Source organism: Leuciscus leuciscus (assembly GCF_965113295.1).
Source record: "Leuciscus leuciscus genome assembly, chromosome: 22".
NCBI lineage: Eukaryota > Metazoa > Chordata > Actinopteri > Cypriniformes > Leuciscidae > Leuciscus > Leuciscus leuciscus.
The window spans coordinates 13,032,578-13,053,170 of NC_138746.1; the positions used below are offsets into that span (position 1 = coordinate 13,032,578).

Genomic DNA, 20,593 nt, shown 5'->3' on the forward strand with positions numbered 1-20,593 from the left:
ATCATGTGACACTGAACACTGGAGTATATATATAAAATACATTCTACCTGCTGGGTGAAATTTGACATTCTGGTGTAAACAGGTCTGTTTATTATAGCTGATATTTTTAAAACATGATTAGATGATAATTACATTAAAAAAACCCTTTGTAATACATTAACTCTCCTGATTCGTTTAGCGGCACTCTAACTTTATTATGGCCCCCCGAAATGTGCAGAAACCAACTGTGCTGGCATCTGTCAACCAGCTATCCTTTAGACCTGACAGTTTATTTTCCTACTTATTAGAAGTTCAGAGAGCAGGGGAGAGGAGTGATGCAGCACACGTCAGGCTCACTTTTATTCTAATTATGAAGCAAGACAGGATGTTCTTTACTGTGGAGGTTAAACATTACCGTTTGCTGTCTTTTCCTGCCCCCTAAGAAACATCCTGGGAAAAAAACATTATCATTCACCCTGAACTGTTGTTCAACCATTACAACAAATTTGTTTCGGAGACATGAATGCTTAATGCCAGCATTAATATTTGACTTAGAAACATCTAATTGTGTAGAAGTTTTTGTGTAAAAGATTAATGGTCCAGTGTGTTGAGCTGTACGACATGTAAATATTACCCTATAAAGAAATATCTACATTCCCGCTGGGCCAGTAAGGTTAATTAAGTAATGTAAATTAGGGTGATGGATTATGTAAGGTGATGTATGATGGGGAAAGAAATGAAAAGAGGAGAGGTTTCTAGTAATGTCTTGGGTTTGAGATCGGCAGATGGAACCATCATAATATTCAGAAGCTGAAATGAGTTTCCCAAACTCATCTGAAACAAATATTATGAAGCCTATTGTAAAAATCATAATGCTGGGAAGTGACATGTTCAAACATGTCAAATTATAAAGTTTTAAATGGCAAAATATTACATGCCGTGTTTGGTGGATAGTTTTGTGTCTGTGTTTTGATCTCTGTTATTCGTTGACTGCATTTACATGCACAAGAATATTGATATTAATCAGAATTTGATCCTATTTGACATTTTTCAACCAGCTTTGTGTTGTTACAGTAGAACTGTGTACACTTTTACATGTTACCTGCACCCATATCTCCCAGTTTATTTGTCAGCTAAAGACTTTTTACAACTCCATGACTGAAAGTGTCCAAATTGGGGTTTTATTACAGATCAAGCATATCCTTCAATGTGGGATTTTCGTTATAAACTTATGTTGTCTTTTCTGAATGGGATTGGTACTGTGATTATTTTCCATGGTACATTCTTAAAGGTCCCATTGCATGGATTATTTTATTATTTTAGAATGATTCCTGGGGTACCCTTATAATGTTAGTATGTTTTTTAGATCAAAAGTTGTTATAGTTTAGAAATAAAAGGCATATTTCCTAGCCTGATTTTAGCCTCTGATTTGAACGCTCTGTTTGAAGGGGCGTGTCTGCTGTGAGACTTCAGTGTAAACGCCCACTGCTGTGATTGGCTGACATGCTTGCATATGAAATATCTAGCATTACATGTGGAACTCTCTCGAAAACTTTTACTATTACAGCTATTATACGTTTTTACTATTACAGCTATCGGGATTAACAAATCGTGAGAAGTATTTTAAGTATTTAGATCTATTCCCATCACATAAAAGGTTGCAGTGATGAGCATTGAGCAGATGAAAGGGGAGGTAACCTTTCCCCTTATGACGACATAAGGGGAAGATTTCTAGATTCGCCCGTCTGAGCTTTCATTTTCTCAAAAATACCCAGGGCTTGGTTTACACCCATCAAAACGTCTAGCCACTGGGAGACCATAGGCAGGCTATAGGGAAACTCATATTAAGGTTTAAAAAATCTCATAAAGTGAAATTTTCATGCAATGGGACCTTTAAGAAATATTAAACACAAGTCTGGTTTTAGGAACATACAATTAGCCCAAACTAGTTTACACATTTTTCACTTTTGTCAGTTGCCTCCTCCATATCCTGTCAGTAATCACTTTTAGCTAGATTTAATCATTCTTAAAATACAACTTTGAAGCTTTGTATGAGTGTGTCAGGAGAGCGCAAAGCACTCACTGTAAGATTCTGTTACAGATTACAGAGGAAAAAGTGAACACAAAGGAATTGTAATGAATAACCTTGAAATTATTTTAGGTTGAGAAATGCATTTTACTAGAACAAAAGGGTGATTTTCCTCCCTTTTTCATGGCAGTATTATCCTAATACGGGTGATTTTGAATTTCCATGTTCCACAGGGTCCTGATCAAGAGGTCAGATGATGTATTCTACCATGTGAAAGTCATTTTCAGTTAAAGGTTTCATTTTCAAGCCAGCAGGATGTTATCTTCAGATTTTCAAAGTTCACTATGGTTGTCTTTTTTAAGGATTGTAAGAAAAAGGTGAATCCAGGGGTGCAAAATGTATTATATAGGGAACAATACTGTGGGGCTGTGGCACTAATACCGGTAATTCGGAAAACCATACCAGCCTGTTTTTTTGGTCAATTTATGGTAATGGATCGACCTCAGATTGTTTAGGCCCAAAGGTCTTTTCACATTTTCATTTGTCTTTGAGAACATTATTATTTGGATGGATCCAGAATTCAAAAATTTGTTCAAGCTGAACAAGGATCATATAATTCAGTCTAGAATCTTCTTGTGAACTACAACCATAGAGAAACTTCACAGAGCCCTTAGATGAGTGAATAAATTTGACAAGTTTCATTCTCTGATGTTTCATTTCATTTTTCCTGCTTATTGAAATGTCAAGAGGATGGAATTTACAAATGAACAAATTGTGCAGTGAATAGATTTTGCTGGCTTTTAATAGATTTTTTATTTGTTTTGGATTTGAATGCTTGAAGTTTTTATTTTATTTTTAATCTTTGTTCATGCGTCGGTGACCATATAGTGTACTCCTTAAGCTAGGCTGAAGTGTTTTTGGAAGTGTGTAACAACAAATGCCAGAGAAAGATGCCAGACCAGAATTTAAGCCTGAATCTTCCCTATTATGCTGTGATACTCATTCCACAGGGCCACTCACCCTTGAAATTGTTATATGTATCAACTTAAAGCCCATTTGTGGACTTTTTGGTCTTTTACTCACTCAATAAGATCAGATGACCATCTCCTAAATAGCACCCAGAGACGTTTGTTAGTTAGGGTTGTCATGCATGCTTGCATGGCATTCTCAAGAGATGTCTTTTTATAGTTTTTAAGGCCATCCAAAATCAATGAAATCCAAAATCACATGAGGTCTTACAGCACTGTTGTTAGTTTCATGTTGAATTTGTTTGTTTATCAGCTCACTGGCAGTTCTTATGATGCAAAAAGTCAAAGGAATACAGCAGCTTTGTATTTTGAGTGATCAGATCTTTTCTGTGCAAATAAAAAAGCATTCCCTGTGCATTACAATGAGATACATTTGCAGTTACTAAGTCTGCGCTGAAGTGCTTTTCATGTTTCAAATGCATATATATATTCATAAGCAAGAGGACAAAGAGCTTATACTTTCCTCACATTCCTATGCTACAATTTATGTCTATTTTTGCAGAAACAAATATTATTTCAGGAAGGTGTCCTAACTTTACCCAACATCATTTCTCAGCTTTTCATATTTTTAGGTCTCCCTTTTAAGCTTGTTTCCGCCACAGAATAAAACATTTAAACAGATAATTTCCACTTTTTATCTCACAATTGCGAGTTTACATCTCACAATTTTGACTTTTTATCTCAGAATTGCTTAAAGTCGCACTTGCGTGTTATAAAGTAAGAATTGCGAGATATAAACTTACAATTTTGTGTTATAAAGTCAGAATTGCGAGATATAAACTCACAATTGCGAGAAATAAACTTGCAATTCTGAATTTTGTTCTCGTTTATATCTCGTTTATAAGTTTACATATCTGACTTTTTTCCTCTGAATTGCGAGCTCACAATTCTGACTTTACAACTTGCAATTGCGACTTTATATCATGTAATTCTGACTTTAAATCTCACAATTGCAATTGCGAGTTTATATTTCACAATTCTGACCTTAACAAGCAATTGCGACTTTATATCATGCAATTCTGACTTTATAACACACAATTGCGACTTAATATCACGCGGAAACAAGCTTCCATATTTCCAAATATGCCTCATTTTCAGCCTGGTTTGATTTCTTTCATGCCTCTCAGCTAGAGAAAAGAGTAAGACGACAGGAAGAATGGCAACCTCAGAAAAAAAAGAAAAAAAAAAGCTTCATAAATCAATCATCAGAATCAGGCGACTTTTACTTAAATCACATCATTGTTTACTTTTGTGATAAAAATTTCACCCTTTCTTGCTGTTGTCCTTTTGCAGATTCTTTGCTATTAGTCACTTACAGCCGCCTGAGAGTAAGTGTAAGGGTACGACCTCTTGTAAGTGCTAGAGAGTTAGAAAGAAGATCTTCAAGAAAAAATAGGTTAGGTTTAAAGCAGTGGTTCTTAACCAGGGGCTGGCTGAAACCAGGAGACCGGGTTCCACTAGGGGGCCTTAGCAAAATTCCAAGTGGGCCCCGCAGATATTTAAATTGATAAATTATTAAAAATGCTAAAAATAAATACATAAAATCAAGATAAACTGAAATCAAATTTCTTTTTATTTTCTCTTTATTGAAAACAGTTCTGCTATACAGAACATATCTTCTGGAACCACAAAATGAATCTTGGTTAATTAATTTTAATATATCAATAAAACGTTTGAAAACAAGCAACTTTGTCTTAATATTGGAAATATCTTTCAAAACTATAAGCAGCTGAGAGTCTCACCAGAGGGGAGGTGAAAAATAATGGTCTCCCTTCACCTGCTGACTTCCCTTCCCTTCCCTTTCTTGCTCCATGTTTTACACGAGTTGTACAGGTTCATAATTCTCAATTCTGCTGAGCATTAATTTAGCAGCGACAGAAGGGGTTCCCTGGAGGAAGCCAGGTGACAGCTTCATTTCAAGCCTCTTTAATGTTGTGTGGCTGCTAAGTCTCCGGCTCAATTCTCAAAAGCACCATAAAATTCCTCAAGCACAAAATATTACAGTTTTGCGCAGCAGCTTTTCAATTTGTGTTTGTCATGCGAATGAGGGCTTAGTAGGCTTACGCCGTCAAGTTACGTTGATACGTTCTATGCTGAGTGTTTATTTAATTGTTGTTAATAAATGTTCCCCTGGAAGCTGAGAAGATGTGAAAGCCTTTTTTTTTCTGAGTCGATCAAGGCAAATCTTGACATTATTTGACCTCAACACTTTGTTTTTTTTTCATTTAGAGATTGAAAAGTTCGAAGGAGACGAGTTGAGGAAAGATGGTGAGGTGAAGAAATACTTGGATATCATCAGCAACAAAAACATCAAGTTATCCGAGCGCGTGCTGATCCCGGTGCAGCAGTATCCCAAGGTAAGACCTCGGTGTTCCATGCAACGTATACAAAGGAGTGATGACGTGAGTGCCAAATCAATGTTATAGTCATATGGAGATCAAAAGCAATTCATTAGTTTTATGGGATCGTTGTGCTCTTGGTAATGACTTAATGCGTTCTGTATCTGGCAGGAGCAAACTAGATGGTGTCAGAATCTGATTTGTGCTGCACTGCAGATCTGCTGTTATTTACACCTTATATTTCTGTCCTGGTTCCTGGTTTTCTCAGAGTAACAGGCACGCCACAACTGCTTCTAGCTGTTCAAACATTATTCTGCTTCATCTTGTAATCAGGAAATTAATCTTGTTTTTTTTTTACTTATTACCAGCTGGCATCTCATGCATCTGTTAGGAAATTTCAGCTTCTCAGTGCCAATAGAGTTGCATTTTATTTAGCAACATGGCCAGTTTTGGACCAAGTCTGTTGATTTATTGAACATCTTGTGGGGCTTTGACTTTGTAGCAATTGTATTTATGTTGATCAGTTGTATTCACATTTAACAGCTGAGGTATTTAAATGTGTCATAAAATAAGACATGTAGTGTATTTGGTGGTTAAGTTTGATTTCCGCTGATAGTTTGATTATAGTGATTCAGTCATTAAAGTTCCAGGACTGCCTGGTTTGATTCATCTGGAAACAATATTACATGTTGTACATCACAGTTTTGCCATTAATGCTATATTTTAAATGGAAATGGTTTGTATTTTAGGGAACTGGTTATTTACTTCAGACTACTCTATCGTTATCACGTTCGGTGCACACGGCACTCTTTTATTCAGCATTGTGCTGCTTTAAAATGATGCTTTGAAAATGAGTGGAAAAAGCCCATGAGCATCACACAGACGGATCCATAAAGCTTCTGAGCTTCTCATATGCTCTCTCGTTTCTTACTGTTTCTGCTTTAGGAAATGAATCCCTGGAGCACTAAAATGCGCAGACTGTTTGATGGGTTTAGTAGATTTGTGCTGTCGAAAAAGAGTACAAAGAACACGCCTTAGGTTTAGATTTTACATGTCTTGTTCGAGTTGTAACAGTGGCTTTTTGTTTTCCCAAATCCTTCTTTCCTGAGGATCTTGGCTTCTTTGTAGTTATGGTAATTTTATGGGAAAGTTCTCTTGTGATATTCCTGGAATGTGAGAAATATCTGTAAAATGTCATCGCATTGATTAATATTAAGTGTTGTTTATGTAATTTTTTAGGATTTTACTTTACATATTGTTTTTGTTACAAGATAAGAGGGTGCATTTTCTCGCACATATAAGCAGATAAAAGATGTGTGAAGAGTTAGAATTTTCAGATGCAAGTTTTGTTGCGAAGCGTGACTGCACAAAATAGTGTCAATGCCTGCAAGATATTTTTATTTTGGAATCTAATCTTAACAGCTTGACAAAAAATCGGTATATCGGTTATCAGCCAGTATATGTTTTTTATTTATCTGTATGTACATTTTCTGAAAAATTCTCCCAATTTTACATTCAGATGACCTTTGCATTATAACTCACTTAATTATTACACTAATAATTGAATTCTGTAAACACTTTTTTATTTTATTTTGAGCAAATCTTAATTACATACATTTTTTCTTACTTTGTTATAATGATGTGATGCTAAATTCACTTGCAGTTAACCCCTAATACAATATAAATTGACAATACAAACTTTATTTACAAAAATGTGTTGAATTAAAAAAATATAGAATTTTAACATCAGCCATATATCGGTTATCTGCCATAACATTTATTGAATAACAAAATATAATACACAACAAATAATTATCAGCTTATTGTGTCAGCACATTTAATATCGGCTCATCCATTAAAATAAGTCCTGTTAAGAAAACTTTTATTTTATTTTATTTTTTTACTTGTCATTGCACTTGATACAGATCTTGCATATACAAGCCATTTCTCTGGTATAGACACAGCCACAAAAAAAAAAGGTTAGCTTAACACTCAGAAGTCACCTCACCTCAAAATCAGTTGATCAATGAACTTGTGGACCATAACAGATAATAGCTTATAGAGTCTAGACTTTATGTTATGCTCTCTGTTACAAATCCCCAGGATTTATCTACGTGCAGTTAATTAATCCGTGTGTGACGACAGCGCTGTCTCCGAGTTTTGTTTAATCATGCTTGATGAGACCGTCTCCAAGGAAGAGCATCTCTGCTGCAGCTCAGAATAAGTGCATGAGCTGGAGTCGATATTGGGTTTCTTTGATCCTCAAATTAAATCAGGCTAACTTTAGTTTATATATTTGCATAATGAAGAATTGGCCTTGTGGACCTTGAATGGCCGTTTGTTTTGTGCTCTTTTTTCTTTTTTGTTCTAATGTTTATATTGACCTTGACATAAATTCCCTTTTCTGAGTAATTACTCCTCTGCATCGTTTCAGATTGAGACTTTTTATGCGTTGCTCCATTGCTTTGAAGACCTTTGTTTTACATGACAAGATATTAATTGCACATCACTGTTGTGCTATAATGCAATGACGTGTTCAATTCATGGCACGTTATTTTCCCCCCCAAATTATCACATATCACTTTATTTAACTATAGAGAAATATGAAAGAACAATTCACGCATTTACAGAAGCACTGACAGCAGGCTTTGTTTAAATGATTTTATTCAGTGAATATTAAATTCACATGCTTCTCTGTACTGAGAGTTTGTCAAGGTTAGAGAAGACAGGGGAACTAAAACTTAATTCTAATTAAAGAATGCTGTTTGTTTTCTATGATTTGCAGCCATATTGTCCACAATGCCCTTTATGAATTACACAATTCAGAGGCATTATGATCATGAAAGGAGAGGACAACTTGGCTCAGTCTTATTTATAGATAGATTAGATAGATAGATAGATAGATAGATAGATAGATAGATAGATAGATAGATAGATAGATAGATAGATAGATAGATAGACTGATTGATTGATTGATTGATTGATTGATTGATTGATTGATTGATTGATTGATTGATTGATTGATTGATTGATTGATTGATTGAAAATGCACCTCACTGATTAAAACACCACATTATGTATGGGAATTTTACATTTTCTCTCATAATTCTCAGATCACTACTAATGTCTGTTTTGGTGTACTAAACATTTACATATTAAACAAACTGTGCTATTAATAAACTTATAATGTGAAAAAACTATCACTGTACCTTTGCACACAGTTCCCCCAAAAATGAACATTCTATAATTTACTCACCCTCAAGTTGTTCTAAACCTATATCAATTTCTTTCTTCTGCTGTTTAATGATAATCATGATATTTAATAATTCTTCTATCGCATGTTTCTGCTTTTCCTTCACCTGTGTTTTGATCAGGAGATTCTGTAATCTTTCAGAAGATGCGTAACAGCGCCCTCTTCTCTATAACAATGAAAAAATGGATTGCCGGAAAATCCAGTCAATGGCGGGAAAACAGTTAAATACTATTAACTTTCTGTAATACTTGAGTGAAATGAACTTATGAACTTATTTTCGTTTTACAGTGATATGGAAAATTCACAACACGAGCACTCCTTTTTTCTCAGTTAGTGAGAGACAAGTCTCATCCCACGTGATAGAGAACTTTTAGTGTGTCACATTACCCCCAGTCTCCTCTACTTCTAGTTTGGAGTACCGTTTCTGCTACTGTATTGAAAAAGTCAGCAAATATGCTTATTTGATGTGGATGGTGTCCACCAAATGTTGAATCTCTGGATATTTTTATCCTGGCTACTATTACTCATACAACTCTTCTTCCTTATATCTCTTTGCACAGACCTGTATATATTTCATTGTGACATCACAAAACTACACTGTTTTCCTTTTTCATCAGTTATCTGAATGCAAAAGTGTTTGATTTACCATACTTTGCACAAAAGCACAGTCAGTGGTTTGCTATGAAATATAGTCCCTGCTGACATCGACCTCTGATACCTGTGAGCACTGATAGAAATCAAGAGAGTGTCACACACACACACACACACACACACACACACACACACACACACACACACACACACACACACACACACACACACACACACACACACACACACACACACACACACACACACACACACACACACACACACAACACACACACAACACACACACAGAGAGAGAGAGAGAGAGAGAGAGAGAGACCAAAAGGGAGGCCCAAGAGATGAATGGGGTACCTACATCACCATCTATTAATGTCAAAGACACGGTCGCCATGGAAACCACTGTATTTAGATTTAAGAGATGGATTTGGGCAATCTATCAAAGGGCATATCTGCACATCTGAACATCGCTGCAAATTTGTTTTATGAGTGTCCATGGATTTTTTCCCATAGGTAATAGTGTTTTTTTGATCAACAATATTCTGAAGGTATAACTGGGACATGTGCATAAACATTTGGGACACCTTGCTTTACATTGTACTCTACTTCATTGTGTTTGCAAGGGTTTATAAGGTAGCCAGACTGCCTTGGCGTCTGATTTGTCAGAGGATTGTAATTAAGACTTAGCAAATGTCCTTTGGGCACATCTGTTTGTGCAGAGACTCATTAGAGGCACAGTTGATGCTATGCTTTTTTTGGTGCAGTGCACACTGATGAATCAAAATGGTACGGAGTGTGTGTTGTGCAGTTATGCTATGCTATGCTATCATTCACCTGATTCCATTGGGCTGAACGTTAAATTGACAAAAAACATGTCCAGGTAGCAGCACATGCTAGTGGTGCAAAAAAAAAAAAAAACGTTTAAAAAAACTAGGCGGTTGCTGCATTACCCATAGTTTCAGCTGTTTTCTGATTTTTATGCTGCATTATTTCAAACCCATGTCAAATCGTAAGCTAGAAATATTGTTGATCATAGTTGAATGGAGTGACATGACAAATATCTAAAGAAATATTATAGGTAATAGATAGAAGGATATAATAATGTTTACATATACATAATTACACGTGTGTGTGTGTGTGTGTGTGTGTGTGTGTGTGAGTATCGGGGCGTGCGGTCCATATGCTGCGGATGCTCTTCATTCCCAAGCCATTAAAGGTATAGCGGAGGATGTTTTACTTCCTGGTGGGTAACCTATACTATTGGTCCTCCTAATTGTCAATCATTCTGGTGAATCAATCAAACTTTTCAAAAAGTGGAGAGGGCGGGTCTTATCTAAAATTTGGAAAGATCCTCCGCTATACCTTTAATATTTACATGCTAATTAATATTAACACTTTAAATTACTATAAAATCCATTGTTTGAGGTGTACCATAAAGCTTTACATTGTAAAATGTTGGTAATACGTATGTAAATGTATGTCATTTATTTATTTGCCGAACTGTGGTAATTTTTTTCAAATCTGCCAGTTACGGAGGGTTTTAGGTAAGCGGATCCACGGCAGCTTTGGCGCCTAATATATGCTTTGTTGTTATTTATCGTCACCATTGTCCTGCGTTCTCATTGGTTTGCTGGAAAATGGGGGATTTCATGCGCAGGGAAAGCTGTCCGTGTGAATCGTTCACCCAAGAGGTAAAATGTGCTGTTGCTGCTAGATCTTGATCAACAAAAATCACATTGTATATGATACAAAACTAACTAGACTATAAATCAAAAATGAAAAAAAGAGTGTAGTAGCTACCACACTGTCTAGAGCGAACGGGAGCGTCTCTCTTTTAAACCTCTTTCAAAGGATCTGCACCGGGGACATTTTTTGACATGACGCGCCACCCAGCATCCTTGGTTAAAAAAGTCACTGCTCACCACTGGTGTGTGTGTGTGTGTGTGTGTGTGTGTATGTATGTGTGTGTGTATGTATGTATATGTATATGGGTATATTTATCACATATCTTGTAACACTGATTATTGGATATATTATATCTAATTTAGCACAATAATAATAATAATACTATAGGCTATGTTCAATTAGATGTTGTTGTATCTATTAATCAATGTTTAAAATTTATATTTGTTTCTATTTTACATTAATTCTACAGTGTGTTGCTTATCATTTACAGTGTTATAAAGAAAGTGAACACATTAAACAGCAAGAATTGTAGTGTGTTTCTGCATTATTGCATTGAAATCTTGCATTCCGAATTCACAATGCTGTTTTATTGTTGTGGTAAACTTCCAGCTTTACCTAAACCTTTCGTCAAAACCAATCAGCAACAAGAAAAGACGCTTGCAGATCTACCACTAAGGTTTGCCTCTATAGTTCTGAAACACAACTAATCCATTGAGTAGTAACGCCGGTGGTTGTTGTCCCTATAGATTGTGGCTTATCTGTCTCCAGTTTTATGACCTTTACATGGAGGTGTAGGCAAGCTCTGCACACAAAGATAATCGAATTGTTGTCTTGTTAAAGAATTCCCTAGTCCCAAAGGCCGACCAACCTTGTCAAAGGTGTTTAACATAGATAAGCTGCTGAACTGATTCAGAATCAAACCGAATACAGAGGGGAAACATAAAAATCAACAGTAGTGAGGAAATTGTATCTTCTTAATGAATTAAAAACCTGCTGAGGCACATTTATTTGTTTTCTGGAAGGTTATTTATATAATTGTGAACATGAGGTCAGATAAAATGGTTTTCTTGCTGTGCACAGTGGTTGGTTCAAGATTTGGAGAGACAGGAAGTCATGGAAAGAAACACTGAGCCTATGGGAATATGGCTTCTTTCCTAATCGGTTTATAAGGCTTATCCCAGTATGTTTCAAATGACCAACACCCCATGGGATAACACACTCACTAAGCAGCCAGCTGAATGATGTTGGTGCCATAATCTTTAGCAAACAAATATTTTTGCACTTGGAAAATTGTAAATGTGTGACTTTCCAATTTTTTGACTTTTCCAGGGCATATGTTTGTTTTAAGGGCTAACACCAAAGGAACATGGGAAATGTAGTCTGGGGAAGAGAGTGGATGCTTCTCATCTGTATGGGTAGCAGTCTTTTAACCTGTCAGCCTCCTGACTCTGAGATGGTCTTAATTCGTCTGCATCTGTGCTTAAACCCTGCATCTGTGCTGTCAGCCCCAGAATGTCAGAACTCAATATGGGTTCTTTAATGCAGGGGATCCATCATTAACTTTACCTCAGGCTGTTACCTTTTCTCGAGCTGCACTGAACACAATGCTCAGTACGTTGGAACATGCATTTTTAGTTTGATATCATACGTATTTGTTATGCATTCTGTTTATGTGCACCAAATTTTCCGCATAAATATGCTTAAATATTTATATAATAACGTTTTAAAGTAAGTCAGATATAGTTTTCTGCCTTCAGGCAAATATGTATAGTTTTTTAAGCGAGAGCACATTAAATTAATCAAAAGAAACAGTAAAGACTTTAAAAAGTTCTATAAACTAATGCTATTGTTTAAAACTTTTGAATCATAAAGCATATATAAGCAGCAGAACTGTTTCCAACATTGATAATAATAAGAAATGTTTCTTTAGCATCAAATCAGCATATTAGAATGATTTCTTAAGGATCATGTGACACTGATGACTGGATGCTGAAAATTCAGCTTTGCCATCAGAGGAGTAAATTACATTTCTCAATTTTTCAATAGAGACGAGTTTTTTTTTTTCAGTTGTAATAATAATTCACAACATTAACGTTTTTACTGTATTTTTGATCAAATAAATGCAGCCTTAGTGAGCATGAGACTTCTTTTTAAAAAAACCAAACATTTGAACAGTAGTGTAAAAATATTCAAATACTCTATATTAGTCATTATTGCAAAGCCCTTTGGCTTATTCTGTTGTTAGAGGTGAATATTGATGAATATTGCCCAGTATTAAAGCTCTCCCTCTTTCTGCTAGCTCATTAGCCTCCTCTAACAGCCAACACTGGCTCTATGACTCTCATCTCTATTTAACACCATAGCACTCTGCCACTGTTTAAACCATTCTCTGCTAATACCCATGTCCATTGACTGTGGCCAAGCCATCTCTCCTGGCCATTATTACATCTCTCCCAGTCCTAGTCCCCAATAATAATCCTGCTATCAGCCAGTGCTAGACCTCGCTAGCAGCACAGCTGGCTTACACTGGCAGTAGTCATCTAACTCCATCTGCGGATCTTATCTGGTTTCACAGCTTATGGAAAGGGTGCTGTGTTTCAGCCTCCAACTCAAACTGCACTAATGGTTATGTTAAGTGGTCACTTCGCCAGCTTTGGCTGGCAGCACATTTTGTTGTGAAGCCTGAGCAGTTTTGTGCCATTTTTTTTGCTGAAACAGCCTTGAGGATATTTAGAAGTTTATTGGCTCTAGACATCATAGTCATTTATAGTGGATACGATGCAGACTGTAGCTGTTTCTGCAGTCTATAATCGCAAGTTTAATTGCCACAGTCTGAAACCCAAATCCGTAAATAACACGAGATGGCATGTGTCTTGTGCTTAAAGGGGTCCTATTATGCTTTTTCCCTCATTTAAATAATTCCCACCCAAGGCATATGCTTAAAAAAAAGGGTAAAGTCTGGTTAAGTTGCATTAGTACTGTGTTGTCACAATGTCCAAAAGTACCTGCACAATTTGTGCTTGTTAAGGTGTTTTGGGTTAATCAACTTGTTCTTGACTGTATTTTTTTGGACTCGAACTGATATGGCAAAACTGATACCATAATTAGTGTAGTTACAAAGCCTCTGCTGCTGAAACTTGCCGATTATAATAAGGGCCGTTACATTTAACACACACTGCAAGTGGTAGTAGACCAATCACAACAGACTGGGGCCGGTCTACCAGTCAATACAGACTGTGCTTTTTGGAAGGCGGGTTTTAAAGAAACCAAAACATTAAATGACACAAACATATTCTAGTAGACTGCATAAACCAAAATGTATAAACCTGTAAATGAGCAAAATTAGACCCCTTTAATCTCTCTTTAGCTCAGTTGATCATATTCAGTCATTGTAAATTGGCAGCAGATTGAAACTTTACCTGTGTCCCTCAAGATCTCCTGTTCCAATGTTTTGGATGTGATGTTCATCAAAAATAGATTAGTATACTATTGTTTTTTCATGACAGATAAGAATATGTACTTTTGCTGAATGAAAGTGCAGATTAAAATAGGACTTAAATAACTATACTGTAGAGGAACAATTTGCATTAATTTGCATCTGTTGAGATAGGGATGGCAGAAGAGAAATGTTCTAGAACAGCACTCTTAGTGCACCACAAAATGAAATTCAGCATTAAGTTCACAATGCATTAGAGGGTAGGAGACAGATTTTAAACTCTTAAGACTCTTTCTGAGGAAGTTTGAATTAACAAGCAAAGCTGGTCTTAGTGCAGGGATTCTCAACCTTATTTGGTCTGTGACCCATTTTTAAGTTCCAAAATTCTTAAAAAAAACCACATCAGAAAACTTGACGATCACGCAGGCTTAATTCCTGGAAAAAAAAAGAAAAAAAGAAGAGGGTTTATGATACCTGGAGAGAGCCATCCACTGGCATTCCCATTCATGTCTATAGCAACTTCTATTCTATTCTATTCTATTCTATTCTATTCTATTCTATTCTATTATATTATATTATATTATATTATATTATATTATATTATATTATAGTTAAACCAAAATATCATACCAAATTTCATCAATGCTTTTGCAGGGTAATTAAATATTAGTGATTATATTTGTTCCTTGAAAGAAAGAAAAAAGAAAGAAAGGAAATTTCATGTGCATGGTTACGTTAATCCTCAATGGCGAAATATGCTTTTTGCCTGCATATTGTGTAGTCACAGCATACATGACGAGTCAACAGAAATGTCTCCGATGGGATGTCTGTCAGTATGTGATGATGGTAAAATGTGTCTGGCGGCGATCATGCCAATATGAAGCTGATCAAGAGCTCAGTGGTCTTGAATGGCTTCTGAAAAGATTTTGACAGAGAAATCAATGTAATGCACATCAGCGAGCGCTGAGCGCAGGTGAAGGTCCCTGTCAAAGGGACTCAAGTGTGAAAAGTCATTTGTTCAGCCAGCTACACACACACACACACTCTCTAAACTCACTGCGGGCTCCAAAAATAAGTGATTCTGCATGACAGCACAGTGAATAGCCATCCGGGCTTTTTAAGTTATCAATGAACACCGCAATGCATGCTTTCCCAGGATTTTTGCAGCGATTTCAGACGTACACACTGATCCAGGCTCTAGAAGTGTGGGTTAGTGATCTATTCTCCATCACAACAGCACACCATGTGTACTTTCTTAGAAGTCACATTTGCTCATAATAAGCCAATGCGGTTTGACACTTACGCCTCCGGTTGTCAGGTTTATCATCCTCAGCCTGTCAGTGCTGCATAATGCCCATCATTCTGCGGCCTGCCTCTGCCCGGGGACTGCGAGGGACAGCTTGCATCGCTTCAAACCTCATCCAGCACTGAACTGTGCCCCCTAATAAAGCCTAAATTGCCCACCACGGAGCAGGAGAGTGACTCCGGACATTCATTAGCTTAATGAAAACAGGCCACTCCACTGCAGCCGCCCAGTGAGCATCTTCACACTGTAGCTGAGGCAACCATCTGCTCCGAGGCACCCAGCCAGCTGCAGAGTATTCCTGTCATACACACCCCACTGGAGGGGATGCAAACAGCACACCTCCACTCAGAGAGAGTCGGTCAGCACGCTTTGGCGCAGTGCTGCGGTGTTGCTAAATATACTGCCCTACCCACACCTCACCCTTTCACCTGAAACTGTTTGCATTTGCTTTGTGGCTCCAGCCAAATTCAGTGACAGTTCTTCTGCGTTCCACCAGCTAGAGTTCCCTACAGCTGCTTCTACAGCCTGGCTGGGAAGAGCATGTGTTGAGGAGTTTCCAGCAATGCGCTAGGCAGGGTATGTCAACATGTGTTATACCCAACTGTTTCATTCTGGCCGCCACAAATCAGCTAACCTTTGCAAATATTTGAAGGGCAAATTCACTTCCCTTAGTAATGTCTGACTTACTGGTCTCGAAACTAACAGCTACTAGTAAACACCCATTTCTCCAAAATGATGCAACTGTACATGTGTTCCACACAGAATGCTTCATGTATGTTATAGTTATGGATTGTCACAATTGTTGACTAGTCATACACAACCTATATTTATTTATTTACACATTTTGCACCATAAAAATTCAGTAAACTCTGGCAGAGAAGTTGCATCTTTAAATTCATCCCCACTACAACAGCATGCACACTAAGGCATTTTGGCCATTTCTGGATTTTTTTTAATCCTGTTTCTTAATGTCTTTTCCTATTTAACGTGTTTTGTAAAATGGTGTGTCAAGTTAAAATATAGTGAAAAATAGTGAGAGTGTATATTCTCTCTCTCTCTCTCTCTCTCTCTCTCTACCAAAAAATACACTGAAACACTGCTGTATGTAAGTGATGATGTTGCTGCATGAATATGCATACATAAATCCCACTGCAGATCTAGACAGGTGGAGCTGGGGGTGGTGGAGGGTTTCAGGGGAACTCTGATAGCTCGCTGCAGGGCTACCCTGCAGCAACCTGAACCAGACTATTTAAATGTTGAGCAAACAATCTCATTGGCTGCAGGATCAGCATAGGCCAATCAGTTTGTGCCATGTGGTAATAATGTGATTGCTTGCAGTACCTATCAACCATCTACAGTTTTACGACTGAACTAGATACATGTGTATATATAACTGATATATGATCAGAATCTAATGACCAGAAACAACAATCTGTTTAGATGCATTTTCAACATCCAAAAGATCTTATTCTGTTTTATTGTCCTTAGTAAAGACAGTGAAAAATGCCTTTTTAAAAGGTTTCTCAAAAACATATTAAATCTAAAGTGAATTTAGAGGGGCTGCTGGCTAAGGGGATTGTGGCAATACATCAGAAAAAGTGATGAACACTGAACATGAGCAGACAGTGATGAAGTGACACTGTTATAAAGGGAATTTGATGCACCATTTTATACAAGGGCACTTTTTCTTACAATGGCAGCATTTATTGACTACTTAAGATTAGTTGTTATCATAGGCATTAGACAACCCTCAGCAGCGCGAATCTGATTGTAATGTGTAAGACTCTGTAATCCTTTGAAGATACAGTTGTATGATGCACAGATGTGAGTAAAATAACAGAGAGAGGCTGAAAAAAAAAAATGGTGATGACCAAGTGTTCTCAATGACCGCTGATCTGCTGTGCAACCGAAATGTTAGTTGCTGCCTCAAGGCAGTTGCTGGATAGCTCATCATCTGGGTAGTATTACTTGAATCCCCATTGGAATGAACTCATTACGTTATGCCTCATTCAAGCATGGACTCCTGGATCGTTTTTGAAGATCCCTTTTGGCATTTGGTACATGTTATAATATCTCTGAAAGCAGTGGAGCCCAACCACTGACCCCAAACATCGATTAGACACATGAGTGGCTACAGTGCCCTACAGAAACAGGTGTAGACTCTCACATCTTTTTTAATCGTTTCTGACAAACATTTTAAAAAAATGTGAAAACGGCGGAAAAATACGTTTGATCGACGACTGCCACAGATTTAATTTTAAACCAAAAAAGAATTTTTCATTCTCTCACTGTAACTGGTTTTGTGCATGATGAGAAAAACCAAATGTTTTTTTTTTTATTATTGACTTGTGAGGTAACTGAGGCAACCGTCTAAGAAGCAGGCAGTGTGAGAGACCAACCTATTGCCTTTTCTCTCCTTATTACAGTTTAATTTTGTTGGGAAACTGCTGGGGCCCAGGGGCAATTCCATGAAAAGATTACAAGAGGAAACAGGAGCAAAGATGTCCATCCTCGGCAAGGGTTCGATGAGGGATAAAGGCAAGGTAAGATGACTGGCAACAACTCTCTTTTTTCACCATGTGTACTGTATAAATTTAATGTTTCATTAATGGTTTGGGAATTGTAATTATTGACATTGATTTGTTTGTAAACATAAATGCCATAACTAAACCAGCATATTTTCATATTAAGGGCTAGATTTACTAACAGCTTGCGTCAGCGCAAACCTTCTTTTGGCTTTAAAAATTACTGTCAAGATTTACTAAAGCCACGCAGTGAAATATTAGCGCTGAAAAGGCGCGGGCAGTTGTTTTTGCGGCTGACCTTATTGCATATGCATTTCCATTTAAATGCAAAATTTATGGGAGGAGCGTATTTAAATGGATGATGCAAGGTGATTTCCTAAGGTTTGCTGGTCAATTTACTGGTATTTGCGCCATTATTTACTGACCAAAAAAAGCATGTCTTAAACCAAATGCTACATTGTGCTGCTCTTGATAGATTGCGTTGGTCATTATGGAAATTACCCGGCTGTGTCTGTGCTCTTTAATTTGTGCGGCATCAGTAGATCTCGTACAGAACTTTCCATTCCCATCCCATTGGCGCTTTTATGGGATTGCGCTCTCACGCTAATTTGCCCTGTTTAGTAAATCTGGCCCTAAATATCTAAACTAACTACTTATGGCAAAAGCAACTGCATTCATTCCAGAGCAGAGTGCTTTTCCCCTTAAATCCTGTAAACCTTTCATTTCTGTGAGTCTAACAAGCATCAGAGCTGACAGAGCAAAGTGTGAGAGGATGCTGAGACTGAAGATCATTACCTGCACAGATGCCCCTAGATAGAGGAGGAACTGCTGTTTTAGCATTTACTGACGTTGTACACATTCTTGAAAAGAGAAGTATACATCACAAACAATATCACAAATAATAGCGCACTGACCTGTGTAAAGTAAAGCACATGGTAGGACTAGCACAATAACTGAATGATATTTGCATAAAAGAGCAGTTTACTAATTTAACTGTCAATGTTTTTTGCCCATGAGTGAGTGGGTAAATGATTAAACATTGACTCACAAATTGTGTAATTTGGCTGAAAATAAAGCCTGTTCTCTCTCATTCAGCTCAAAAGCTGTCATGAAATGGTTTGATTAGCACAGTTTTCTTTCTTGTGTTGAAATATTTCCTATTGAAACAGAAAGTTGGGGACATATAGAAGGGCTTTAGTTCGGACATTGCAGTAAGGTGTCTGATAGGCTGATGAAGATATAATGAGGAAATTTTTTTGATGAAAAGGAAAAAAAAATTATGATTTTCCTGTGCATTTTACTAGATTTAAAAAAAATTATCTGTAAAAAGATGACTTTGTCAGTGAATTAACACATGGATTAAAATCCACAAAACTGCTATTTTGATTTCATAGGGTCTTTGAATGTTGATATGACAACTCCTCAGACTTGACAATAATCATGTTAACAAACACCCTAACAGAATTATGTTTTGTGTTTTGGAAAAAAATTATCAGTGTTTGTTTGGAGGATCAACTATATCCCTGTTGAGTCTATTCACTATATGGATCTTTCTCAGTGGAACTATTTTATACGTGCTTTGGATTGAGCGGTGGTGAGTGAAATGTTCAGCCAAACAGCTGCCCTAAGAGACATGCTGGTCATTTACCTAGCCAGAGAATCGTTCCAAATTTAATAGTTCTCGGTTTGCTGCTCCTATCATCTCATGATAGGCCATCCTGAATTCCCCAGTTCAATAAATTGTTCATTTTAATTTAATTTTTATTGAATGTGACTCCATTGAATTAAAAACATTCATATCAAGCAAATATTCGTTTTCTTTCATAGTGTATGAAATAGAATAATTCAATAAGCAAAGCGAGGATGTGTGCTACAGTGATTTTTACTGCTGTTAAGGGGTGTAGTTAGGCACAACTGAAGCATGGAGACGTGGCATATTATTATAGCATTCGGTTGACGTGTGCATGTTGAATTTTGTTCAACCAAGAACAAAACTTTTTTTTTTAACGAAGATGAGAATTAAACTGAAGAATTGTTTTCTACAAAGTCACCAGTAAATTTCTGTTTGTGCGATCAGCAATGCATCTACAGTTACCTGAGATTAATTATTTACACAAAATCTGCTTTGACCTCATTTGGTCTCTGAAAAGTTATCAGAACTTAGAGGAATGAAATGTAGTATACAGTGCAAAATCCTGTGTCTTGTTCACATACCACCTGGAATCTATTTTTATCAGGTGCTGCAAATATGCTTTAGCGCTGTGATTCTTTTCAGCTCAAAAAACTCCTTTCTATTTAAATTAAGCTCTAAAATGTGCCAATTTTGTGTTTGATTTTTTTTAAATCAGACTTATTTGTATCACCTCTTTTGCATGCACACATACATACAAGTGTTTCTGTGTATTT

The 20,593-nt window shown here is 36.8% G+C and overlaps 1 protein-coding gene across 7 annotated transcripts in view; it reads left to right on the forward strand.

The window, feature by feature from the left end:
- The window catches only part of khdrbs2 (KH domain containing, RNA binding, signal transduction associated 2), a 64,058-nt gene that overhangs the window by 10,324 nt on the left and 33,141 nt on the right, over window positions 1-20,593 (forward strand). For all 7 annotated transcript variants that reach the window (XM_082153842.1, XM_082153838.1, XM_082153839.1 and 4 more), the window contains exons 2-3: window positions 5,266-5,393; window positions 18,089-18,205. In XM_082153842.1, coding sequence (XP_082009968.1) covers window positions 5,266-5,393; window positions 18,089-18,205 — 245 coding nt within the window. The remainder of the gene's footprint in view (window positions 1-5,265; window positions 5,394-18,088; window positions 18,206-20,593) is intronic.